The sequence below is a fragment of the Manis javanica genome, chromosome 3 (genome assembly GCF_040802235.1).
Source record: "Manis javanica isolate MJ-LG chromosome 3, MJ_LKY, whole genome shotgun sequence".
Classification (NCBI taxonomy): Eukaryota; Metazoa; Chordata; class Mammalia; order Pholidota; family Manidae; genus Manis; species Manis javanica.
Window position 1 is genome coordinate 205,883,586 of NC_133158.1, and position 15,253 is coordinate 205,898,838.

The window sequence follows — 15,253 nt, forward strand, 5'->3', positions numbered from 1 at the left end:
GCCACTGTGGCCCAGCACACAGCGGGTGTCTTACCAATCATGCCAGCATAGGAGCCCAGACACGCCTGGTAATTGTCGGCAGGGCAGCTGGTTAGTGTCTGGTAGGACGCGCGACAATTGGCGTGGAAGTCGGCCAGCCGGGACCTGGTGACAGAAGACCCAGAGAGAACAGCTTAGTCTGGCTGCCTTCCCGCCTCCTCTGTGGCACAGCAGCTCCTCCCAAAGGTACCAAGGTGGGAGGGAGCAGGAAAATGGAGAGGAGGGCATGGGGGAGCCCCATTCTGGGGCTTTGGGCTGGGAGCTCCTCAAGGACAGGACTTCCTGGGGAGCCCGGCACACAGCTGAGGCATGGCTGCTCTGAAGGGATCCGAAGTCAGAGGAACCCAGAGAAAACCCAGGGCAGGCTTGTCAAGGATGCCTGGGACCCAAGCGGGAAAGCTGGGCTCTGCCTTCTGCTGGGCCGCCCTCCTGGACAACATTGCCCAAGTCCTTCCACACACCACTCTTCCCACTGAAAATAATCCCTGCCAGTCACCCCACAGATGCCTCCATAGGTCAAAGGAGCCAGCCCCTCTGACCTACGGATGAAAGAGGCATGAAGAGAGAGTCCCCCAGGATGAGATAAGCCGAGGGCTTTCCTGACCTGCCATCCCTCCACCGGCTTCCCCATCCCAGAAGGCACAGTCAGCTTCTCCTCCCCTGGTGGCATAACCTGCCGTCTGCCATTCCTCTCTGTCAGCTCTGATGACTCTGCTTCATAACCACCTGTGCACGATTCTGTGCTCCAGCTCACCGTGAGCTGCCTGAAGGCAGACGCTGCCTGTCCGGTCTGCCCTCATCGCCCAATCCCCAGAAGTGGAGGATCCCATGGAGCCCAGGGCACCAGGCCCAACAGGCACTGCAATTCCCTGTCTGCCTCCCACCTGGCCCCATGCCCTAGCAGTAGGCTGCTCACCCTACCCCACCTGCACCCCATCTCCCATCATCACTTCCTGTAGGTGAAGCTCTTTGCCACCACGTCCTGTCCTCTCACACACTATGATTTGTGTCCCACAACAGCTCCAAGTAGTAATAAGATTAAATTACTTATTAGTAATAATTAGCAATGAAAATTAATAATTAATCATTTAAAAACTATTCCAAGAGTAATAAGGTCTTGTTCACTGTATTCCCCCCAACCCCCGCCGACATGCACACAGTAGGACCTCAACAGCTACGTGCTCAGTGAGAACACAATGGAGCTGCAGACAGGACCAGAAACCCAGTCCATGCCTCCCTGCCCTGCTCGTTCCACACCATGAGGTACCTCACAAAGCCATCCTAAAGGGCGCCCCAATCCAACACCCATTGGTCTCTACAGGTTCTCTATCTTGTTCGAGAAAGGAACAGATACAGAGAGAGAGACAGAGGTTGGTTGAGATGGAACAGCCTGAAAGGGAGTCCCTGCAAGCAGGTGGCTGTGTGTCTCCCCATGGGACAAATGCTGGCCTTCCTGGAGGCCGCACAGACAGGGGATGGGGAGTGGACGAGGGAGGAAGTCTCCAGAGGCATTCGGCCCCAGTGGGCCTCACGTGTTCCCAAGTGCCTGCAGCCCGCACAAGGGCAAAGGGTGGGAGGTGGCAGGTGATGACACCAAACCACGTGGGGCCTGGGCCCCACTCCGGCAGTGCCCCGAGCCCACAGCATGACCGCAGACAGGCCCTTGCTTCTCAGGAACTGCGTCCTTATTTATCAAATGAATAAAAGGTGCTCAACGTTTGTAGTTTAAAGGGGATTTTCAGTGAGGATTTAATAATGTGTAACTATTGAATCACTGTGTTATATACTTGAAACCAATATAATATTATCAACTATACTTCAATTTTAAAAAATACCCACAGTTTGGGAAGATGAAAACGTGCTGGAGAGGAATGGTGGTGCTGGCTGCTTAACAGTGTGAAAGTACTAAGAACACATCTATCTTTTATCACTTAATCCTTACAAAAACTCTGTGAGATCTCACGAGCAACCGCTATTACGGAAGCCCTCATTGCCCCACCAGGGAATAGGTCCCAAGAGACGCAGTGGGCGCCCGAAGCCACAGATAGTACCGAGCCCTATATACACTATGTTCTCCCTATACATGCACACCTATGATAAAAGTTTCATATATAGATTAAACATAGTAAGAGGTGAACAATGACAACCAATAATAAAATAGAACAAGTATAACAACAGACTGCAATAAAAATTATGTGAATATGGTCTCTCTCTCTCCCTCTCTCTCTCAAAATACCTTATTGTGCTGCACTCACCCTTCTTCATCTTGTGGTGATGGGAGATGATAAAACTCTCCCTGACAGAGGAAGGGAGGGGGTGGTGTGGGCACTGCGATGCAGCGTCAGGCCACTGCTGACCTTCTGACTACATCAGACGGAGGATCATCTGCTTCAAGACCCTGGTTGACTGCAGGTAACTGAACCCGGAGAAAGTGAAGCTGTGGCTAAGAGGGTCTACTGTGCCACCCCACTTCAGAGAGGAGGAGGCTGAGCCTCAGAGACCCCAGAAAACTTGCCCAAGATCACAGAGCTACTGAGCAGTGGAGCCAGGAACCCATTCCAGAACTCCAGCGACAAGGTGAAGGCACTTTCTGCCAGGTCCCACCACTCTTGCGCAAAAGCCCTAGAAATCTGCAGTTGTCTCCGCCCTCTTTTCTGCCCCTAAATGCACTCTCTATCTCCTCACCACCCAGCCCCAAACAGGGAAAAGCAGCATTTCTAACCAAGCTGCCAGCCCCTGCAGGGTAAGACTTGGCCTTGAATGGCAAGACCAGCATCTACCCCCCCACAACCCAGAAAATGAGAGACAGCACTGTGAGAGGACGAGGGGGTTCCTGCCCACAGCCCAGACTTCCAGAGACCTGAGAGAGGACAGAGACCAATAGGGAGAGGGGATTTGGAGGCAAACAAAAGAAAATCTCTAAGCATCTGTTGTGGGTTACATCGTGTCACCCAAAAAAGATGTGTTGCAGTCCTAATCCTCAGCACCTATGAATGTGACCTTACTTGGAAATAAGCTCTCTGCAAATGTAACCAAGATGAGCTCATAGTGGGTGAGGGTGGGCTCCCAGCGCAGTGACTGGTGCCCTTACAAGAAGAGGAGACGACACAGACGCACAGAGAGAGCACCGGGAAGACAGAAGCAGAGCAGGAGTGATGCCCCGACAAGCCCAAGAATGCCAGGGACCACGGGCAGCAACAGAAGCTGAGAAAGGCAGGGGCCAGGTTCTCCCTTCCAGTCTTCAGAGGGAGCACAGCCCTGCCAACACCTTGGTTTTGGACTTCTGGCCTCCAGCACTGTGCAAGAATCAATTTCTGTTTTAAGCTCCCCAGCCTGTGGTTACAGCAGCCACAGAAAACATACAGTACCTTCAAAGCCTCAATATTTGCTTTGGCCAGAAGGAGACGAAGGGATGTGGTCAGGTCCCAGCTCTGAGCAGGGCTGCAGGTGGGCAGCATAAAGCCAGAACTGGGCTCCTGCAAGGTGTGGGGCAAGGGAGCTGCTAGATCACAAGTAAAGCCGCCAGTTACCATCTCCTCCCCACCAAAGAGGGGTCCAAATACCATCTCTCAGCCCAAACACAGAAGCCCATTCCAATGCCATTTGACCACATATAGGGCCTGACTGCCTCCCACTGGGCACCCCCTCACCTGCCACCAAGGGCCACCTGCAGTCCTTCCTTCCCTGTGAAGCCCTTTCTGACCACCCCGGCCATGTGCCTTTCCCCCATCTCTGCATCCCAGCCACACTTAGTATCTGCACCAGCCATTGTCACACTCAGTTGCTAGATACTTGCTGATCCTGCCCTGTTTGATCTCTCCAACTGGAACATATATTCCTAGCATTACTGATTTCTTCACCCACATCCTCCAAGCCCCACTGGGCAGGGATGACATGGTAGATGTCCATTCATCCCTTCTCCAAATATGTATTGAGCCCCTGCCACATGACTGACAGACCGAGGATGGGAATGGCACACTGTCAGTGCAACATCAGAAAGAAGATCCCAGCCAATAGGAGCAGGGCAGAGAGCCCACCAGGCCAGGGCCCAGGGCTTGATGGGGGCTGTGGGCTCACCTTCCTGGAGGAGCATGCTGCCCACCACTGCGGCCCTGAGGGCTCAGTGCAGGTGCACGGGCCTCCCAGACTGCTCCCCTCCTACCCCCACCACTCCAGTCACTGACACTAGGAACCTTGAGGTTCTTGCCTGGCCTCACCACCCACAAGGCCTCTCAAAATGTCACAGGGCCCCCACCGCTAGAGAAGGAGTGAAAGTGTGGGCAGGAGGGTATGGCGGCCACCAGGGGGACCAGGCCATGGAAGGAGAGGCGGGAGTGAAGGCAACAGCCGGCCTCACCAGGGGGAGCCCAGGGCAGAGGGGAGGGTAAGACCCAGCGACTCAGCGAAGAGTATCCGTCACGGCACCAGGCACTGCCCAGGCTCATCTACCAGGTGACCTCGGGCAGGCCCACCACATCTGCACTCAGTGGTCCCAGTTATCAAGTGGGGTGCACTGTGCCTGCCTATGCCCCTCACGAGGCCATGTGAGGGAGACAGGGCACAGAGAGGAGGCATCGCAGCATCTTCCTCACTGCCCAGACACCTCCTCCCCAGCACTGGGCCTGCCACTGGCAAGTGCCAGCAGGGAACAGCTTGTCCTGTGTCTGACACACAAGGAAAAACACCTGTCACCCTGCCAAGGTGGGCCGGGTTCCATCAGGGAAAGGCCCGCTCACCCTCCCCACCAGGCTCGAGTCCCTGGCTGGACCCAGGTGAGTGATGGCCCCCCTACCCCAGCATCCCTCTCCACAATGAGGACACCGGGGCAGGAGCACAGGCCCCGGAGCGGCAGCCTCTGAAGCTGCGGCCTACTTTCCTCACGGCAGGCCTGAGGCCCTATTCTGAGCACAGGCAGGGGGCACGGAGGCCAAGACGTGCAGCTGGCAGAGGAGAAGGGTGCAGAGAAGGCCCCTCTGACCCTCCTCCCCTCCATTCTCAGCTGCAGGGAGGCCTTGCCAGTGAGAGTGACAAATGGGCCAATTAGGAGGATGCTACGTCCAAGTCTCCAGGAGACCTCTGATTGCTCAGGTTCTCTCTGCCCCTCAAGACAGGCAGTCCACGGCAAGCAGCCAGCTCCCGCTGTCAGCATCAGACACCAAGTGGGGTCCATTTCCTTCAAGCCCGAGGCATGCTCCACTCCAAGCACACTGCACACCAGCCACGTGAACGCCCCCTGCCCAGCCCCGGCCAGTGCCGTCTCCAAGGATAATCTTATCCTACTCCTAATGCCCGGTGAGCCGGCTGGGGCTCTCTGTCACCGCCAGGCCAGGTGCCACTCTCCCTGAAGACACCGTGAGATCTCTGCTCTCTCAGAATGTTCTCGCTGCCAGGATCAGACCCTTCCTGGATCAGCCCCATTGCTTCACAGGTTTCCACCTCTTAAGAGCCCCCACAAGAGAAATGGATTGAAAGAATGAATGAAAGGAAGAGACAGACAGACAGACAAAGAGAAAAATAGAAAAGCCAGCAAGAGAACCAGTGTGAACACAGCCAAGTCCATTCCAGGGAGAGCAAGTCAAGTCTGCCAAATGAGCTCAGGGCGGCAGGTGGATCTGTCCGCAAACACAGGCCTTCTTTGGGCTTGTTTCATGAGCAGCTGTAGCCCATTCAATCACAGGAAAGCAGCAGAAGAGGCACAGAGAGATGCTGGACCCCCAATTTGATTAACCGGTTGCCAGATTTAATACAGACTGTCTGTTTAATTTGAATTTTGGAGAAACAATGAATCTTTTTTAGTGTCAGTATCTCCCATGCAATATCTGGGACATACTTACACTGAACGGTTTTTTTGTTGTTTATCTGGAATTCAACCCTATTTGATGGGCAGGTGTGCTCCTACAAGGGGAACAAGAGGCAAGGCTGGACGTGCAATCAACCCACGTGGGCCGATGGGAGGGGGCAGGTTCCCAGAGGTCAGTGGTTCTCAAAGTGTGGTCCACAGACCAACAGCATCAGCACCGACTGGGAGCCCATGGAAATCCACATTCTCTAGACCCCACCCCAGATATGCAAGATCTGGAATTCTTGGGGTGAGCATTGCGCCCTCTGGGTGATTCTGAGGCAGGCTAATTTTGGAGATGTGTCTATCTGCACAGGCTTCAGAGCTGGGCTTGTGGGGACCCTTCACACCCCACTCCCTGGCCTCAGCTATAAAAAGCCCCACTTGATGGCCCAGCCCTGGAAGAAAGTAATGCTTCATGCCGTAGCCCAAGAAGGTTGCTGGTTACAAGGCATGTTTATTCACCCACACACTTTCTCATGAATGCTACACACTTCTCAGTTCTGTGCTTTGGTCTCAGCCAAGAGAAAGTACAGGCACCGCTTGCCAATGGAAACCCCCCACCCCTGCCAATCCAGATCGTAAACAGATTCCCAAACTCATATACTTCCTCAAATCTGTCCATCCTACAATAACACTTGATGAACTGTGCTACAGAACCCGAAAGCATTCCGAGGTTGGCCGATACGTGGCTCTTTGGGCCAAAGTTCTCGCCAGCTTCCCCAAGTTCCCAGTTACCCGGTTAGGCCTGTTATGCCGCTGCCATGGAAACCAGTGGGTTTCTACTGGTTGTGCAAGTGAAGGAGGAGGAAAAGGAACTAACACGGCTCAAGGATCTACCGTGTGCCAGACATTGTTCCCTCCTTTAATTTTCTGAACAACCCCACAAGTAGACATATCTCACAGCAGGGACACATCAGCTCTGGGTCAGCCACACAGGTTCACCCCTACAGCCAGTACACCCTCTACAGCCGGCATGCCAGGACCAGGCATCTGCCAACAGCACCAGGGCTCTCCTCTGCTTCTGCTCCACTGCCTTCACCCACCACTGCTAGCGAGGCTTCAGGGACAGCCACAGCACTGCCTGATGCCAACGAGCAGGGTGCTTGAATATTTCATGGAGGGGCAAAGGGCTCCCGAGAAGTGCAAATTACTCATGATGAGCTTCGGAGACAATTTACAGAGATACAGAGACAATGGCTGTAATGGACCCCAGTGCCTCTGGAATGGCTTTCTGAGGTCCCCTCCAGCAGCGCAGGGCTTGGTTAAGTGGGTTCAATGTTACATGACACTGAGAAAGGGGCAAATGGATTTCACCTGCATGGCCACTGACACCTCCAGGGCTCAGGGTAGACAGACTGATCCCCTGTCCTTTCTGCCTCTTCCAGGACACTACCACCACTTGTTTCATGACATCAGGTGCCAAGTTGGCTTCCTTCCCTCCTGTTTATTCTCTGATTGCACAGTGGAAGCTTATTCTGTCTGCCCAGAATAGCTGTTCCCCTGGGAGTGGGCTGGGGGAGGGGGAATTCCTTCTCCAGCTAAGCGGCTCTAGGAAAAGCTGTCAGCCATGGCTTCCCAACCTGCTGGGCCACAGTGGACACGTGACGCCGGCTAGGCCAAGCACATGACTCTTTCCCTGCCACACTGCCTGGCCTAGGGAAGTAACACAGCTAGGCTACACGGGATCCTTCTCAGAGGTTTTCCTAACGGAGCAGGCAAAGAACACTCATTCTGGTTATGAGACACCATCGATGTGAGCCCTGCTGGCCTCACAGTCACAGGAAGACTAAACATGCAACTGACCTGCAGAGAGAAGGAGAAACAAGAGACAAGGGGAAAAAGACCTATTTCTATCTCAGCCCTGGAATACACTCCTGCCCTTTCTATACTTTATTCGAAGCCAAGAAATTCCTTTTTAATTGTTCTTAAGCTAGTTGGTCTGTCACTTAATACAGAAAAATACCTTGGCTACTATTTAGCTTCACTCTCCGATTTTATATGATCTTCTCCATCCAAGTTCAAAGCAACCAGAAAAGGCGCATCCTGAAAAGGATACCGAGCAAAAGCAAACCCACGAAGGGTCTGGCTCACCCACGGAGAGGGAAGGAGGGCAGGAGCACTTCAGCAAGAGCAACTTGGAAGGCAAACGATGGTAAAATTCATGAAAGAAAGTGAATCCGGCCTTGGATTTTCCCCCAGCTTAACTAGAGAAGAATCGCTCAGGTGGATGGGCCACAGAGAACCACATCACTATTAAAAATGACAAGGGTACAGATTATGCCATATCTGAAAATTCAAACATGAAATCACGTTAAGGAATAAAAAGCAAAAGACAGTACAGTTCATGCACCCTTGGTTACAAATGGGGAAAATGGTCAGAGTGTGAACTGATGAGACCCAGTATATTGTAAAAGATGCTCATAGACTGCATTGCTCTTATGTTCTCTTTCAATCAAGTTGCTTTAAGATTCTAATTATTTCTTTCAGTTTAATTGAACAAAGCCTAGGGAATCCTGAGGTATCATAAACAATGAGTTTTCTAAGCCTTTGGCTAAAGAAGATGCTACTGGTTCCAGAAGCATCAGCAAATTCGACGGACCCTCTGTCCCAAGACAAAGAGGCTAAAAAAGACAAGCTGCCATCTCAGAGAACTGGCTCCTCATTCCAGGGCAGCTTGAATTCCTAGGAGGTTGCAGGTTGGAGACAGAACCTGGTGCCAAGCTGGAAATGCAGACTGAGCCCTTCGGGACAGGACCAAGACCTCAGGGCAGGCTGCTGCAAGTGGGAATGTTCGCTCTCCCCCCACGGGTGGTCCTGAATGCTGTGTGAGCCCACCTCTGCCCCAACCCCTCTAGCCATGAGGTCCAGTTTTCGACATCATGTCATGCTCACTGGGTTTGACCCTTGGCTCAGCTACCCATTAGCTATGTCACCTTGAGTAGGTCATTAAACCTCCGCAGGCCTCCTTTCCTCATCTTCAATGTGGGGGTAATTCTAGGACTTACCTCAGGTGGTCACGGCGAGGACTGAACAAGATATTGGTGAGAAAAGGTACATTAGTGCCTGGACAGTGCCTAGCACATGATGGGTGCCCATCAACGCCCACTGCCACAACGCCCACTGCCACTGTTACTGAGATTAGGGGAATCTGCTAACCACCCCTGAGCATGGAACGCTGTAGAAGGCATGAGTTCTGCCCCTTCAGGCCGAAGGGACACAGTATCTCTGATCTATTAACAAGCACCTCCTGCGTTTGTACTGTGTCACACAAAGTGCCTCCGTGAACATCACCACAATTTTCTGAAGCTGGCATTATTACCCATTTTACACATAAGGAAATGCAGGCCTAGAGAGGTCCGTTAACTCACTCAGTATCACAGCAGCCAGGCCAGATGGCTTAGCTTCAGCCCCCAGCCCAAAGTCAGTGGGTTTTCCCTCCCAGCACGCTAGTGCTGCCCCCACTTCTTCCCAGCCCTCTACTCCCTCCCTTTCTCCCATCATGTTGAAGCCACAGAACCAGGGAGGTTCACTTCTCTCTGGCGCCAGTCATCCAAGGCCATCAGTGGGTGACACCTTGCTCCTCAGCCTCCCCTTTCTATCCAGTCTCTAAATGGATAGCACGCCCCCTCTCCTCCAGGTGAGCCATGACTTGCCCATAGGAAATGGCCTGGAGGGGCATGTGGTTGGGGCCGCTGGACCCCAGCTGACCAGTAACAATCAATTAGGCCCGAGGTCATCATCAACAGGCCAGTGCACTAACCACCAGTGGCCAACCAAGCCTGCTCTGGGAGAATGAGGAGGGTCTGGATGGGACAGGAGCCACCTCGAGCCCACCTGGGGCCCAGAGACAGGAGCCAGGAGCATTTCCTCCGTCTGAAGACTGCCACTGGATATACCCCTTCATGTCCTCCGACACCACAGGCAGAGGGTAGTAAGTACCCTTTTCTCCATTTTCCCCAATCCCATCACCTATGTTCCAAAACCTATTATTACCCAGTAAGAGGAGAAACGAATTAAACGTATGCATCATTTGATTTTAATTGAAGGACTGTTCTATTTCATTGAACTGCTAAGTAAGCTGAACAAGAGATTGTGTTTACATAAGCAAACCCCAAGTCACTATAGACTTGCTGTCACATTAAGTCAATACTTATGAAGGCTCTCTATTTAATTATTCAGTGAGGATTGACTTATTATTGTGTTAAGAGTGCGGTTAGCCTTGAGCTAGGTAGCCAGCCAGCTAAAAGATTTCTTTCAACTTTGTCTGAATGCTGATACGGTTCTTGCTAGCGGTAGGAGGTTAGGTTTATTTCCTCTCTCCCTCCCCTCCTGCTCCAAAGCAAAAGTTCCAGGTCTACCTCCCCACCCCTGGGTCAGGGTAGCAGGTCACCCTGTGGTAGGCAGGGAGCACGCCAGGCCCCAGTTGCCAGTGGTCTTCCTGACCCTGGTAATTAGTCCTAAAACTCTGACACCTGAAGTCTCATTCGCTTACTGCTTCTAAGTCCCAGCCGCTCCAGCCTTTATTCTTTTTGCCATCCTGAGCCTGAGGCCCTCCTACTCAAAGACCCAGATTCCTCCCAGCTTTGTTATTCACAGCATTTCCTCTGCCCTCAACCTCCACCAAATGTGTTTCTCAGCCTTCACAATCCATCTGAACCCTATTATTCTACAGCACATTGTTACAGAGATTCAAATAGGTTCTCACATCAGATCACATTTCCTGAAACATCACCCAGGGAGAAAAATCCAGAGGTGGGCACTTGGCCTGCAGTGCGGACTGACGACAGAGGCAGAAGGCGCAGTGGCTAAGAGCAAACCCAGGAACCAAACCGTTACCTGACTTCAAACCCGAGCTCTGCCAAGCACAAGGGGTACAGTCTTGGACAAGGTACTCGCCCCTCCACGTGCATCTCCACCCATAAGAAAGGCCCCATCATTTCTGAGAAGGTGACCAATTTCCACGGCCCCTAGGACTGTGCCCGGCACCCTAGCCATGGCTTTTATGAGGGGACACTCTGGCACTGGTGATCACACCCCCACTAATGCCCCAAAGGAGAACCTCCCGGGCTTCTCAGCCCATCGTGTGCTGCCCTGACCCCCACCCACAGCCGGGACCCACTGACCTCTAGGACCTCCTCTCAGCCCTCAGCCCGCCTCCTCTGTCCCACCGCAAACCCCTGTAGCCACATCAAAAGGCACGATTCCCAGCCACGATGGTTCATGGGTCCTTTTCCCATGGTGCTCCTCCTGCCAGGAGTGTTGTCCCCAACAATGTCCTCCTCAAAACCTCTCCCAGGTCACCCTTCTGAGCTCAACTCAGGCACCAGCTCCTCCAAAACCGTTTCCATGAATGCCTTGTCCTGACTGTGAACATGCTTCACAAGCTCCACTCATTAAGCTTGCGCTGGCAACCATATCATAATTTACATGTTGCACATGTTTCTCCCATTAAACCGTAAGTGCTTTCAGAACAAAAACCATCTTATTCATGTTTGAATCTTCAGTAGCCAATGGGTGGAAAGAGGAAGGGAAGGATGGAGAAAAGGCCAGATGGATGGACGGGAAGATGGGGGGATGGATGAATGGGGACCATATCAGGAGGCGTGGAAGACTTTCCTCTAAGCAGGAGGAGAACCAAGAACTCTCCTAGCACTTCCCCTTGAAAAATAAAGTTACAAGCAGATTTCTAGCTGACAGTACAGCAAAATGCATCAACATTGCATTAATTTGGGCACCAAGATAGCTCAGTTCCCCAAAATGACCCTTTTCAGTAGATCTGTCCTCCTCCCTTCCTCAGATCCTGCCTGTGCTTGTTCAGAAGTTGGAAAAGTGTCTGCTATCTCTGGTAATAGCCATCCACCAAAGGAGGCCCCAGTGGCCTGCAGGAATTAACACACACCCTTAAGCACCGCTCTTAACATGAGGAAGTGCCTTGGGGATGTACCGAGGAAAACCCAATGGGTCCCTGTGGAGGAAGGCTGGGCAAACTCTCCATTATCAAACAAGCAGAGGGCAAAGGGCATCCGTGATGGGGTGGAGAATTGGGGTCAGAATGCCTGCTGTTCACAAGCTGCAAACCCTGAACATGTCACTACACCTCTAGATGCCAAAGTGGCTCTGAATCCTACACAGAAGAGTGCTTGGAACGCAAACACACACACGGAAGGACTTCAGAAAAACAGAATTCACTACGTCCATGTTCATATTTTTTTTCTCCTTCAGAATAAAAAAGAGAATAAAGCAGGAGAGTTGCACCCAAATTCTCTTCTTCAGCTCACTCGGCAGACCAGCTCCTCAGGCAGGGCACCAAGGCTGAGGCAGCAGGCCGGTGGTCAGAGCAGGGAAGAGGCGCCCGCACACCTCGGCCAGACCCACCCAGAAGCAGGAAGTACCCGGTGCATTTGGAGCCTGTTCTTGGAGCCCCAGAGGCCTTGGGCCCTCAGGCCCCTCCCCACCATCTTCCATCCCAGGCCTTCTAGAGCAGACGGTACAGACAAATATTCTTCCTATCAGGCAAATAACGGGGCAGCTATGGCACCACCAGGAGTCCTTCTCATTATATAGACTAATGAGAATGCTGTGCTTCTCGGGAGCAATTTATCAAGGCAATATCCATTATAAATGACATTTTTCCTGAACTAACAAAAGATGGGAGGTGGTGTAAACTGGTTAAAAGGAACTGTTTAGCTGATTCCAGAAACCATTCTGAAATGAGGGTCCCACCCCCTCATTGGTGGCCCCCTCCACCTGGATCATACCTCCAGGCCGGCAGGCTGGGGAAGGGGAGCCGCCGCCTTAGCTGGAGAGTGAAGCCTTACGCGGCAGCACCACTGAAGCATATAAGACCAGATTATTTGTGGTCCCAATTTGCTGATGCAAGATGAAAAATACAGCAAACTGCAGCTGCTGAACTCAGCTTTTTTTTCTTTTTCTTCCTTCTTTCTCCTTCGCTGAAGTTAGTGTTTTATAAAAAGAGCTTTAAAAAATAATATCTATAAACTGGGGGCTTCTGACCTGTCAGCTTAAGGTGGAGCACACAGAATGTAGCATCCAGGGAGGAGAGAACACAGGCCATTTGTCTCACCTGTAAGCAGGACTCTCGCCCACTTGTGTCCCCACACGCGTGTCCAGGTGAAAACCCTGATGCCACACACACCCTCAGGTGAAAAAGGCCTCACTTCCCCCAGTCCCAGACCCTTCCCCTAAGCATGGAATTTTGCATGGGCCCTCCCTGTTTCTACCCTCCAACTGCAAGCAGGTGACAACTTCCAATCTCCCTTTAAAATCAGAGGTTCCAGTGCCACCCGCCTCATAGGTGGGCAGTGTGCACCAGCACTGATGGCTCAGAGCTGCAGTCTTGCAGTGGGTCAACTTCTACTAGTGCCTCCCATGGGCAGCGGGCTGGATGGAAATCAGAGGGGCCCTGGCAAACCATTCAGGGAAGCAGATGGTCACAGGGTCCCACTGGTTTAGTCACTAGCCCTCTGAAAACCTCTCTATAAATCAGTGAAACATCAGCACCCTGGAGTGTTTAAGAATTTGACCTGGAGCATATCACTTCCACCAAGAATGTGAAGCGTGCAGGTGGCCCATTCTCCCGTGTGGCAGGAAAAGGCCATTGGCTCCTGTTTGAAGACATGACGTGAGGCGGGGAGTGAGAAGACTCTTAGTTAGCTCATCTTAGTTATTGAATTGCTCATCTTAACTTGTGAAGCGTTAGCATTTGAATTCAATTATCTTAGCAAAAGCAGATCCCCATGTCTGGTAGCATCCTTCACTGCTTCCACTGAGTCTCTGACCCACACCCCGCAGGACTCTGCCAAGGCTACGGTTCAAGGGATGGCAACTGGGCTTAGGAGTGCAAAGTAGAGGAAAGAAAAGCCTGAGTAGAAACTGAGACACAGGCAGGGGCACCCCAGGATGGGAGGGCTGGCCATCCTGGCCAACGATGGGAAGGCGAGCAGGAAGCGGCCCAGCAGCGGGGAAGTATGGATGAGTGGGTTCTTGGGGCAGAGTGTACAGCCACGCGCCACAGGCTGGAGGAAAGAAGAGAAGCCTTTCCAGGGCCCCTGTATTCCAGCCTGAGAGAAGAAGGACCCTGAGGGGCCTGCTATAGTCTGAATGCTGGTGTTCCCCCACGAAATTCATATATTGGACCCTAATACCCAAAATGATGGTATGAGAAGGTGGGGCCTTAGGGAGGCAATTAGGTCATGAGAGTGGAGCCCTCTTGAATAGGTTTAGTGCCCTGACAGAAGAGACCCCAGAGGGCTCCTCTGCCCCTTCCACTATGGGAGGCCATAGCAGAAGGCAGTCTGTGGGGAAGGAAGCAGCCTCTCACCAGACACTCAATGAGCCGGCTCCTTGTTCTCGGACCTCCCAGCCTCCAGAACTGTGTGAAATAAATGTCTGCTGTTTATAAGCCCCGCTGTCTAAGATATTCTGTTTCAGCAGCCAGAATGGACTGCCATAAGACCAACCTCTCATTCTCTCTGGTGGATATAAGGGGCAGGGTCCCCCAGGTCCACCTGAAAAGCTTTAAGCTGCCCAAAGGGTGAGGTGGAAGGAAGGTCCCCAGGACTGCTTGCTCATTCAGCCCTCTTCCCAGGAGGCTGCAGGGTGGGCTGGCTCTAACAGCACTGCGTGTCCAGAACCTCCTGTGAGACAACTCCAGTTCTTTAATCCTGCTCCTGCGGCCGGCATCTGAGGTAGAAGGCAGCTTCTCAGCATGTCAGCCAAGGTGGAACCCCCGCAGCGGCTGCAGAAGGCAGGCTGACTCAACAGACAAGGCCCCCGTGCAGGGAGGCAAACAGGGCAGAAGAAATGGAGGCTGGTGGAGAACAGCTGGTGGAAAGCCACAAACCTTGGTCCGGTCCCATCAGGGAACAAGAAGGGCCGCATGTAATCAGAGTCTGCTCAAAGACAGCCACTAGAGAACTCCACCCGGAAAGGCAGAGCCACAGGGAGAAAAGTCAACCGGCTGATGACATCTGACCCCAGGCCCCAAGGAGCAGTCCCCCAGTTCCCTGCACAGGGAAGTGACATGTCCCAGAAGGAAAGCCTGATGGTGTCCCCCTGCAGCAGGTCATCTGTGGTGTCCCCTTCCTGCTGCCCTTTCACCTACTGAACAGTACTGGATGGCCCATGGGCAACGTGAATTTCATCTGGACATTGCTGGTGGTGGACATGTTGGTGTTCAAAGGAAAGAGAGGGCAGAATCTGCCACTGCACTGGAATGGGGCACAATGGGTTTTGATATCTGTGAACCTGCAACAGTGAGAATGGCAAACCAGTCACACGGCTGAGAAGAGGGCCGTCCTTTGAATGCCCAGCTGACATACTCCTCTGCAGTAGCAGGTCTGCAAACAGCAA

General features: G+C 52.6%; 1 protein-coding gene across 4 annotated transcripts in view; it reads right to left on the bottom strand.

Annotated features, from left to right (window-relative positions):
- The window catches only part of GFRA2 (GDNF family receptor alpha 2), a 158,820-nt gene that overhangs the window by 11,803 nt on the left and 131,764 nt on the right, over window positions 1-15,253 (bottom strand). For all 4 annotated transcript variants that reach the window (XM_073232643.1, XM_073232644.1, XM_073232645.1 and 1 more), the window contains one exon: window positions 35-144. In XM_073232643.1, the coding sequence (XP_073088744.1) occupies window positions 35-144 (110 nt within the window). The remainder of the gene's footprint in view (window positions 1-34; window positions 145-15,253) is intronic.